General features: G+C 33.9%; 1 protein-coding gene across 2 annotated transcripts in view; it reads right to left on the minus strand.

The window, feature by feature from the left end:
* The window catches only part of RABGAP1L (RAB GTPase activating protein 1 like), a 563,059-nt gene that overhangs the window by 464,920 nt on the left and 85,630 nt on the right, over positions 1 to 12,509 (minus strand). For both annotated transcript variants that reach the window (XM_032463693.1, XM_032463694.1), the window contains exons 8-9: positions 7,141 to 7,207; positions 1,652 to 1,754 (exon numbers count right to left, since the gene is read on the minus strand). In XM_032463693.1, coding sequence (XP_032319584.1) covers positions 1,652 to 1,754; positions 7,141 to 7,207 — 170 coding nt within the window. The remainder of the gene's footprint in view (positions 1 to 1,651; positions 1,755 to 7,140; positions 7,208 to 12,509) is intronic.

Genomic DNA, 12,509 nt, shown 5'->3' on the forward strand with positions numbered 1-12,509 from the left:
AACTAGGATTCTCTGGACACTGAACTCAACCCAGAGGACCTCAGAGTCTCAGGGGAGAAATGCAGAGGGGTAAGAGAGAATCATATAAAATACGGAACACAATGTACAACTTGTTACAGTGAAGAGGTCCAAGACATTCCATCTCTCAGGGCTGCAACTTCAGTAGTTCTTGATTCATAAATCCTGAGTCATTTATAATTTCAAGGACACCATTTAAAAATTTTAGAAATTAGGCCAACATTTTCGATTGGCATATGAAATGATTTTAGATTTAAAACACATTAGCTTTCACATCAGCATATTATATAGTATTATATAGTTTCTTTTAATAGAACAAATGAATTTTAAAAATATATTTTTAAATTGAGGACCAAATAAGTATTACAATACAAAATGAAACTGAACTATGTGTTAACATTAAAAACAGATAAAAACGTGTGCTTGCTTTGGCAGCACATATATTAAAAACAGATAAAAACTGCTTTTATAAGTTATTATTTGAAATTTCTGCATTTTATTCTTCAAAATTATCAACTGGCTTATTTTTTCTATTTTTTATGTTGATTTTTTGAATGATTGTAAGGAAGAAGTTTACAGACTGGTATTCACAAGCCTGTATCCAGAAATAACAAACTGTGGGTGTAAAGATTATTTATTCCTAATATATGAAAAGCTAAATTTTACATAATCATCTTTATTTTTTTCTCTTTTTAGCCTTCAGTTTGAAATAGCTTGATGTGTGATCAAATGCATGCAACTTATGAAACTGGTAAATACTCTTGTTAAGGAAATTCAAGAATAACTATCATTTAATGCTCTTCCTTAATATATTTCTATATCAGTATTCACTAATGCTCCTGTCTTTAACTGAAAGTCTACTGTGAGTATAAACTAAATAATATAAAATTAAAGATCAAACAAGCTGATCCTTCACTCTCTCAATATAAATTATTGATTGAATCACATTAAAGCATTTAGTGTAAGATTATAACTCAAGAGGTAAAACTAAATTTCAGTTTAAAGGCAGACAGTAGAGGAGCAAAAAAGTAAGATGGGCAATTAACAGATATCTGGATAAAATAGGAATAAAAATAAATAACAATGGGAAAAATGACAAATGTGACTATTCACAACTTAAAAATTCTGCTCAACACTAGACATATTAAACAAAATGAAAAGGTTAACAACTAGGGAAAGAGTATTTGCCAGAAATGAAATCCTAAGTATATTTTACTAAAATCCTAATGGTCAAAAGACTAGACTGAAAAAGTAGTAAGTAAGAAAAGATAAGCAATCTGTAATACAAAGAAAAAATTAAAATAGTTATCAAAGACATACAAACATTCCAGAATTTGTTTTCATCATTTCTTTCATATTTTTCCATCATTTCCCCCTCAAACAAACAACTCTACAATGGCATATGAAATACAAAGCCCAAATGCTTTCTATATAATGTAATAAAATTAATTCACATATTTTTAGGAGAGTTCCTTTTGAATAGTGGAGGTTTTCCTCAGATGCCATAAAGTATGAAAAGAAGAATTACTCCATTTAAAATAGCACCACAATTTTTTTTTAAACATAGCAAAACACTCTTCACCATAATGTAAATCTTAAAGCAAATAATAAGCAACCTTTTAAGAAAATTTACCTTTGGGGGTTTCTTCATTAAGTGCCAGAAATATTGGTGCATTGGGGTTCCACATGCCAGTGATAACATAAGCTCTCCCATCATAACTCTTTCCCATGGATTCCTATAAAAGTTCAAACAGGAATCACTAAGAACGTATCCAACAGGAAAATCACCATTTTAAATTATACCCTACTTTAAGCAATCAATTTATTAAAATTTGGATTTATGATCAAACAGGGGACATACTTTCTTTGTAAATTATTTTCTTTCCATAGAAACATTTCTTTAAATATTAAATTCTCCTACAGCTTTCTACAGAGTTTCAATTTAGAGACACATACTCTTGGATAAAAGGAGTTATATACTCTTACATGCTGACTCACAAAAACATAATATTGGCATGAAGTTATATTTAACTTTACCTCAGGCTGGTTGTCAGAGTCTCATACATACACATACAAGATGCATGCAGTTTCTATTAAAACTACAGTATAGATCTCACCGAAGACAGTTAGGGTAGCTATACTGAATTAATAACTAATCACAGGAAAAGAAGTTAGAATTTTTCTTCTAGTTTTCTAATTTTTAATGTTTTCTTGAACTATTAATTTACTTTGTCACAATACCTTTAAAGTTAATATTTTTCTATTGTCTATATGTCAGATATATGTACACTTACTTACAATCATAAATCAGTATTAGGGGACTAATATTGGATGGTAATCAACATCCAAGGTTATTAACTATCTCCCTCTACCTTTATTCTTACTCCCTCCTTCTTCCCATCTCTCCTTTTCCCCTTTGTCTTCATTTCCTCCACTCTAAGACTTTTACCAAGCCAGCTCTTGACCCACTAAAGGAGGCAGCAACTCCTACAGTGAAAGCAAGGCTACATATAGTTGTGCGTGTGTATGCAAGTGCAAGTGCGGTATGGGAGAGCTTAGATGTTCTCCCACAGGAGAACAGCATACAAATATGTGCATATGCAAAAGAGTATTATCTACAGCAGTTTCAATTTTCTGTACCATTTCCTCATATTATGACTAGAGAGGGCTAAGTCAGACTAAACAAATTTTTTTTCAATATTACCCCCACACAGACACTTCTCCAAATCCCTACTAAATTATTTCAGTCATTTGGTAATTACTATACATATTTTTCTAGTGTAGTGGTGATATTTCACTAATCAGATTTATAGCTTGAGTGCAGGGACCCTGAATTTCAGAAATGAAACACACTCAAGGCTATGTAAAGAAAACCCACTCAGTACCTCCAACACACTCATATATTCATATTCATTCTCTTTCTCTTTCTCTGTCTCCCTCCCTTCCTCCCATATGCCTATCCTCTCTCCCTACTCTCTATTTAGACCCCCATTCAGAAAAAGAATGAGCACCTGATTCAAAAAAACCCAGTCCATTTCTAGACAAGAGCCTGCGCTATGCCTGAGCCCAACAAGATGAGCTAGACCAATCAGATTCTTTCTTTCAATTAACAAGGAAAGTGAGCATTTAGCAGTGAAGCTGAAAGGTTTTGATAAAAAGTCAGGTGATGACAGGCCACACACAAAACGAACTTAGAATTTAACGCAGGGAAATACAGGAAGAAGAGCAGAGTACCAGGAAACTGCTAAGTGGTAAGGGAAAAAGGGAGAAAACAAACACCCAAAAAGAATCCTTAAAAATAATTAATCACGCAATCAAAAAATAAAAGCAGATACTAGAACTCCAGTTGAGAGGGCAGAGAGAGTGAGCAACAGAGAGAGAAGAGCAGAGGGGAGGCAGGGAAGGAGATAAAAAGGGGAGGAGAGGGAGAAAGAGAGAGAAGGAAAGAAGCAGGGAATGGAGGGAAGGAAAGGGAGGGAAAGGGGGAGAGAAGAAGGTGCAGAAAGAGAGAAGAGGGGTGGAGCACCAGGCTGGGAGAGCAGGGGCAGCAAGAAAGAAGCTCACAGAAAGAGTAAGCCCCTGCTGGGAGGGGAGACAGACAGGAAGAGACCAGAGAGCAGAGACCACTCTGCAGGCTTAGGTACAACTTCATGAAGATCAGTAACTCTTTTAAGGTGCTCTAACAGATTCTTTGTCTCTTGTAACCAAAATAGCCTAACCAAAAAAACAAGAGCATATTTTTATTTCTTTTTAGTCCCCACACACACGACCACAGTAATACTGTCTTACACATCAAAAGCCCTCAATAAAAGTTCCTCCTCATAAAGTCATTTTTATTTATTGTTATTGAACTAGACATTCTAGACATTTCTATTACATAGCTTAGCTGGCTCCCATCCACTCATCAAGATAATTTCACAATCTCTGCTTTAGAGTTCTTTCCTGAACTCTCCTAACAAAAGTGACAAGACTACGGACAGCAGGTAAAGGACATCTGGACAACAAAATACCTCTGCCCAAACTAAGCCAGGATGGAACCACCAGATGCCTTTTATAAAATTTTTATTTATTACAGTATTATTTAATTATTTTATTGGGGGGTAATTAGGTTTATTTATTTTTAGAGGAGGTACTGGGAATTGAAGCCAGGACCTCGTACATACTAAGCAGGTGCCCTACCACTTGAGCTATACCCTCCCCACTCCCCTCTTCTTCATAAACCAGGAAACATAAAGAGAATACAGCACTTTGCAATGGGAACAAGGCTAAAGAATCACACACTAAGCCATGAATGACCTATTGTCAAGTTATGAATAAGCTGAAGCTATGAGGTCAAGTAGGCAGACAGCAGGGTAAAGTACACAGATGGCACTAGAAGGAGGAGATAACACACAGAAAAAGTAAAAAGTGTGAAGTCACACTAATCCATCCACTCATTAAGCAAATATGAGCCTACTATGAGTCATGAGCGACACCTGTGAGCATCCAGCAAGGAAAACAAACCAAAATGGTCTTGACTTTACGGAGCTGACAGGTCAATGTTTTCCAAAGAGCAGTTTGTGACCCATTTGTGGGTCATAAAATCAATTTAGTGGATCATAACCAGACTTTTTAATCCAAGTAGAAGAAAAAAACAGCTGAGTCCATCACACATTGTAAGGGTTAAGAACCGTTTCATGTAAATTTTACTTCAGCTTTTTTATACGTACAGATTACAAGTGTACTGGATTACAATGTAAAGTTTATTTCTTAACTGAGTCCAGCTATTGGCCTAGTGTCAATAAATGGTAATGGTGAAGATCCACAGACTTTCTGAGGCATCCCTAGGACTTTAAGTTGTGTTCCAGCTCCACGAAACCTGGCTCTACCGAGTCTCAGCTCTTTCTGGTTACCTTGCTGTTACAGTTTTCCTAAGTATCAATGGCTGGGGATCAAAAATTCTCATTTCCCTATTCCTACAACACAAGTATCTTCACCAAAAATATTCTCACTACCGGAAGAAAATTCAAAGTCTGTTATTTGTACCCCCAAAAAACCAAACTAACTTTACTTACATGTGATTTTGTTTATATGATATATATAACATATATATAAGTAATTTTGTTATTTGACTGAATAATACATTTTCATTTATAAATAACTTTCTCTTTCATGTAGATCCTATATTAAACAAAATTTATAAATTTATAGAAAAGTCTCAGTTCTCCTTGCTTACAAGAAAGTATTCAGCATTCAGGGAAGTCAGCACTGCCTAAAAATTATTCAAGTCAAATAGAAAAGTCTCACAAATTCTGAAATTAAATTAAACATAATTGAATGCTTTTTCAAAGTTTGTCAGAATAAAGTATACGGTGAAATTTGTTTTCAAAGTGCACCCATATTTGGATATGTCATGGAAGAAGCAGAAGTATTAACATCGTGCTCTAGAGGGCAGAACTTAGACAAAGTAGGCAGTTACAAGGAACATGATTTCAGGAGACTACAAAGATATAACACGTAATAACCAGAACCATCCCATAGTCTTCATTATGAGGTAGCAAGCTCCTTCTTATTAGATGCAGTCCAGCTGAAGCTCAATAACCATGTATTAAGACAGTATCAAGATTAACAGCACTGAGTAATAACCAATCACAACTGCTGGTAACTGTCCACACAAACCCTCCCACTTGACCAACTATTTGTTGTACAGGTAAGCCCATGGCTCATTCCACGAGCTCAATGCTGACGAATCCTCTGATTTCAATACAGACTCTTAAAGGTGGAGGACTGCACTGCAAGTGAAACACTATTTAGACTCAGGAGGATCAGAAATTCTATCTTCTAAACTTAGGTTTTATGGAAAAATCTCTACCAGTAATTCATCTTAACCTTTTAAACTCTGAAAATCATTGCTAATTAGGACCTAGGAGCTTGTAAGTGTTTAATGTTCATGAAACTACCTCCTCTCAGAATTTTCAAGGCTCCAAAATGCTACGTCTTGCCTCAAGAAAAACTACTTGCATTACTGATATGCTGTAAAGAGGGATGGAAGAGAGATGAACCAACAGCTAATTTTTTTTCACATTCAATGTAACTGGCTGTCCTTACCTTACCTATCCATGCAGTGCTTCCCCTACATTTCTGTGGCTCGTTGTACCAACTCTTTGAGAGCACTTAGCCCATTACTGTCATTATAAACTTAGAAGATTTGTTTCCATCAAAAGATTATGAACCCACAGATGGTAAGAACCATGTTGTACCATATCTTCAACTCCAGCACTTCACACAATGCTTGGTACCCAACTAGGTGCTCAAAAAGGCGGAATAAACCACTAGAAAATCAATGTGATGTTACTATGAAATAACTCAAAGAAAAAGTTGATATAATTGGTGACATTTAACTGACATTTGCAAAACACAGTTGAAAGGAAGAAAACGTGTAGTGCTACACATAAAAATCTCAGTTAAGTAAGTTAAGGACTTTATACTTATTCTAAGATGACTATTTCCTATAATATTTCTAAATCACAAAGTAAATGTTTCCATTAACTGCAATATTAGCAAGTATTTCTGTTTAAAAGTTAAGATGGTCTGCTATTTTTACATCAAATATCAAGCCTTAAATATATATTAACCTTTAAGGGCATTCCTTAAATAAATACTATTTCTACCGTAAATATACTTTGCTAAGGACAGGTAATCAAGGAGGAAAAATTCAGAAAGGGAAATGCTTTAAATAGAAAATAAAAACATCCCTCACAGTACTCAGATTAATAATACTGCATTAAAATAAATGAAAGGCACCATACTCACTCTGGATGTGCCTATTATAATCATGTACTTGTTATTTTTGGCTCAAAGAAAGGACATCTTCCAAGAAGCCAAACAGATGAATAGATGGACATTGCAAAAACACTATCCTTTTATTTGCTTTCAACTTGCATATTATTTTTTGATGGAAATTCTCCTCTCTCCTTCAAAAGTAATTTTAAATTTGGGATTCCAAATTAAATTATTACTATCATACAGCTGAAAGTTAGAAACAATTTTGACAATATGACAAAATCTTACAACAGAAAATACTTTAAAAATATAAAATAACTATCATCTATACTTGGTTAAGGTGCTTAAGATTATCATTACCATATCCAGTAAGTGCATGTCACTGTTCTTCACATTTCGACCTGGGCTTAATAACATTCCAAAACATCTGAAAATATTGGGGGGAAAAAAAAGGAGAAATAAGGTATCAAGAACATACAGAAGCCCAGTGAGCAAAAAGCTTTTTATAATAACTATACAATCTAAGTTCTGTACTTACAAATAGATTTAGTGTTTTAAAAAAATAACAAATAAGACTTCATTAAGATACATGACAAAATTATATAGAAATAAGTAATCTAAACTACCAGATCTTAATTTTTGCACATAAAAGATTACCAATGATCAGAAACTGTGATAAAAATAGCCACAACTTGTTAACTGAAACAAAATACAGTTGTGAGATATGAATTTGTTTCTAGGTAAAAATGAGATTTTATTTGCCTTAGAGTTATTCTAAACACATAGAGCAAGATCAACTCAGTTAAACAAAAAATGAAAATTAAAAAAAAAAAAAATTAGAATGAGACACTGTGCTCTCTCTTTGCATCAAGCCAGATTAATAGAAACAATTACCCTGGCCTTCAACAGCCACATTCACTGAATAGCCTATGAAACTCATTACTAAAAATCAGTATTAAATTAGTGAAGATATTATCCAGCATACTGCATGCTATTAACTACTTTATTCTGTGCTTTCTGATGCTAGGGAAGCTTTAGGAATCCTATCAACACTATCACTTTTTTTGTAAACGATTTTCATAAGCTACAAAATTCAGTTAAATCCAACTTTAATATTTGTTAGGATATTATTGTTAATTCATCTTTATAGGTAAGAAACATAACATCCAGAGAAGTGAATTTACTCAAATTCATATGACTATTTAATAGGTCTTGCACTTGAGAGGCAATGTGACCTGTCCGCACGATACCTCTGCCAACAATGCATATCCACACTTACTACAGTGAATTTATTGTAGCTTTCCATAATTTCAAAATATGCTTTGGAGCATTTTACCCAAAAAGTAAAGAATGGAAACAAATATAAGATCTTTTTAATTTCAAAATAGTGGCAGCTGACCAGTCAATACCGAATCTGATCTTCGTTGTTTTCTAAAAGTTTACTTTTGTAGTAGCATGACTTTTTCTTCCATAAACAAGGTAACTGATGGGTCCTATCCAAATATGAGCTTAGTAAGTGGTAAAACAATATATACTTCCTGTGAATACCTGAGAATACCTTGTGCAAGCCATCCAAAAACAATCAAGTGTACAACAAAAATAAAGTTGGTAAACTCTGTAGACAACTTCCAAACATATTATTGTACCAGTGAACAAAATATAATCTACTATAATGGAAGTGATTATAATCTAATATTCATAATTTTAAAATAATTCCTATACACTGCTATGAATTCTCTCCCATGAATTTCTATAATAAACACTGCCTACACAAATTAAACATTAATTAATCATGCAGTTCATGATGCTGTTTCTTCTAATTGTTCCATAAATTCTTTGTAAGAATAAAAAATATAAAAGATATCTTTTTCAGATATAAAATTTAGTTCCCCCAACTTAAAAAGTCAGGTCAACGAGGACAGACTTGTCTCACATTTCCTACATACTTTGCATCAACTTTCATTTCTCATGGGTTTTTTTAAAAGCAATTTTCTATATTATAGGGCTTTTAATCTATAAAACTATTATATACTCATTGTAAAAAGTTAATGAATACCAAAGCATATGGGAAAAAAAAAATTTCTCCCTTCTCTCTCTAACCTCTGCCCCCTTAGAAACCAATACTAAGAGTTTAGTATGCATTCTCCCTACCTTTCTTTTGCTCTTTTTGGAAATTTACAGTTTTATATCATTTATTTGTCAAGCACTTACAGGTAAGTGGTAAAATATGTACAGTTTTCTTAATAGTCCTATCTTAAACTCCACTACACAAGGAGCCTTAGAAATTAAGGTTTTCCTTAAATGGCAACATGTATCACCTTATTTTGATGATTTTAGATGCACTGCTCTTCTCCTGGGTTATCAGTTTAAAAAAATCCTGCCACCAACCAACAGTGCAACCTTAGAGAAAGCACCTAACCTGTTTGGGCCTCAGCTTTCTCTTCTAGAAAATGAAAGAGGAACAATACATGAACTCTAAGGGTCCATCCAGCATTGAAACTGCATCATTTTTTTCTATCAAGCTGTATTAGTCATTTCAAAATTATACTTCATTAAAGCACATCAGGTTTCCTACGGAGACCAGCAAGGTCTATTAGGAATAATATGTCAGTAATTAGGTAGATATTATTATTAGTACCACAAACACCTAGTGTGAATATTAAGTGTTCAAAGCATTGAATCTTCAAAGCATTGAATCTTCTCTTATTAACCCTACAAATAATGTAGAAAGCAAACTGCTATTACACTTATTTTCTCAAGGAGCTCACAGTCTAGTAGGGGAGGAAAATAAGTAAACAGTCAATTACAGCCAGATATATGGTAAGTTCTATGACAGCTGTTAAGTACAGAATGTTAACAAAGCAGAGAGAAGACCCAACATTATAATACAGCAAATACCTAACGACCCAAATTTTGAAATCAAGCCTCCTGAGACTGAGGTGATGATGATGCTACCATAATAATTATTATCATACTAATTGTAGTAGCTGTTTATTGAATGCCTTAACTTTAAGTCAGACCTTTCTATGTTGTTGCATATACATTTCAAAACAACATCCATATAACAAAAAATAAAACTGGTTTCCAGAAAGTAGAAGTCATTTGTCCAAACCACACATCTATTCAGCCCACGACTATGACTTCAAAACTGCAGTCTTTTACACATTATACTCTGCCACCTCCCCAGCCTGTCACTAGAAAATATTACAAATTCCCTATGTGATCCTGGGCAAATCACACACTTCAAAATTTCACTTTCCACATTTCTGAAATATAAAAATCATCTGCTTACATTCACTATGTTAATGTAAGGCTGAAATGCAAAAACTCACAGTGAAAGTAAACTACAGAGCAGGTGCCAATTATAAAATTATTATTACAACTACTATTAAGAAGAGAAGTTCAGCCTTCTATACTGCCCAGTGAGTTTTTACTCAAAAGAGTTTTAAACAGTTTTTAACACCAAGTTAGCATCCATACAAACACGGAAAACTCAGCATATCTTGCGTGACTCTAGGCTTAACTGGTAGAAAAAGAGGTGAGAAAAATAAAGGGTATGTTAATGTCCTGAAAAAAGAAACTAATTTTTTTTTTTTTTACTTTTTCTTTTCGTCCATACAATCATTAGAATTCTACATACCTCCATGAAAACTATGGGAAAAAATGAAGAAAGGAGGAAAGGAAAAGGAAACAAGGCAGGCATCTGACCAACATCAGTTAAAGAATACTGTCTCTTACAAAACTTCTGTTATTAAAAGTGAAAAAAGTGACAGTATGACAGAGGGGGTAAACAGAACTACAAAGAAGAAAAGCTGTAATTCAATCAGTGTTTCAGAACAATATACAAAAACTTTAAAAACTAAATAATTTCATAAAACGGGGATCCTAGTCAGTCTCAACCTAAAGAAATTAAAAGCAAAAGATGGTGGGTAAGGTACAGCTCAGCGGTAGAGCACATGCTTAGCATGCACGAGGTCCTGGGTTCAGTCCGTAGTACCTCCATTTAAAAAAAAAAAAAGTTTAAAAAGTCCCCTATATAAGAGTTGTTGGAACGATAAATCCTGGAGAGGCTGTGAAGAAAAGGGAACCTCCTACACTGTTGGTGAGAATATACTTTGTTGCAGCCATAGTTAAAAAACTAAAAATACACTTACCATATGATCCAGCAGTCCCACCCCTGGGCATTTATACAGAGAGAACTCTAATTCGAAAAGATACATGCACCCCAATGTTCAGAGCAGCACTATTTACAATAGCCAAAACATGGAAACAACCTAAATGTCCATCGACAGATGACTGGATAAAGAAGTTGTGGTATATTCATACTGTGGTAGAATACTAAGCTATAAAGAATGAAATAATGCTATTTGCTGTAACATGATAGACCTGGAGATCGTCAGTCTAAGCGAAGCCAGAAAGAGAAAGAAAAATATCATATGGTATCATTTATACGTGAAATCTGAAAAAAAAAGACACAAATGAACTTATTTATAAAACAGAAACACATGGAGGGAGGTAATACCTCAATGGCAGAGTGTGTACCTAGCATGCACAAGGTCCTGGGTTCAATCCCCAGTAACTCCATGAAAAATAAATAAATAAAAACCTAATTACCTCCTCCCCCTCCAAAAATATTAAAATTTTTAAAAAATAATAAATAAATTTCCTTAAGAGCTGAAAAAATATATTTAAAAAAACAAAACAGACTTACAGACATAGAAAGCAAACTTATGGTCACCAGGGGGAAAGGGGATGGAAAGGGATAAATTGTAAGTTTGAGATTTGCAGATACTACTATATACAAAATAAACAAGTTTCTTTTGTACAGCACAGGGAACTATATTCAATATCTTGCAGTAACCTACAATGAAAAAGAATATGAAAAGGAATATGTATATGTATATGTGTGACTGAAACATTATGCTGTACACCAGAAATTGAGACATTATAAACTGATTATATTTCAATTAAAAAAAGAATAAAAATTTTTAAAAGAGTGGTTGGGACTGTTTTTCCCTTACTAAAGGGACCAAGCAGAGAAAGATATACAGGCATTCCTCACTGTGAACAGTAGTGTGGAACCATAAAAAATAACCATACAAGCTGAAACTATGCAATGTGACTCCATAATCATTGGGGAAAATTATGATTGCTCTTGTAGCCTTTAAATATTTTTATTAAAATTTTAAAAACTCTTACTGTCAGTTACAAATATATATGGAAATGAAAAAAAAGTGAAACTATTATTTATTTAGTACTCTGTAATTTAAAGCACTTGGAAGCACTGAAAATTAAAACATTTTATTTCTCTGGAAATGGTTATTAAGACTAGATAGTCTTTGCTTTCTTCTTGTGTAATCTACAAAATGGAATACGTATTTTCTTTCTATGCCTTGGCAAACAGTCATAGTCCTTTCTAAGTCTAGATCAGCTTCTAATATTTTAACCTTTGCACTTTCATCTCTCCAAGAGTTCCTTTAATATGAAGTTTTTGCTGGGGTCACTTACCCTGAACATTCATCCTTTTCGTCACAACCACGTGCCTTATTTATGCTAGTAAGTTCATCTTCACTAAGTTCCCCTGGTTGCCACTGAACAGTGGCAGTGTCAACAATCCCATGGTCAGCTATTACATCTGTAGCTCCATTCATGTCCTGTTCAAATCCTGAAGTTATTTGTACGGTGCAGTGAAAGTTTTGCCAAACTACACGTGTACCACTCACTGTTGC

The sequence above is a fragment of the Camelus ferus genome, chromosome 21, assembly GCF_009834535.1.
Source record: "Camelus ferus isolate YT-003-E chromosome 21, BCGSAC_Cfer_1.0, whole genome shotgun sequence".
NCBI lineage: Eukaryota > Metazoa > Chordata > Mammalia > Artiodactyla > Camelidae > Camelus > Camelus ferus.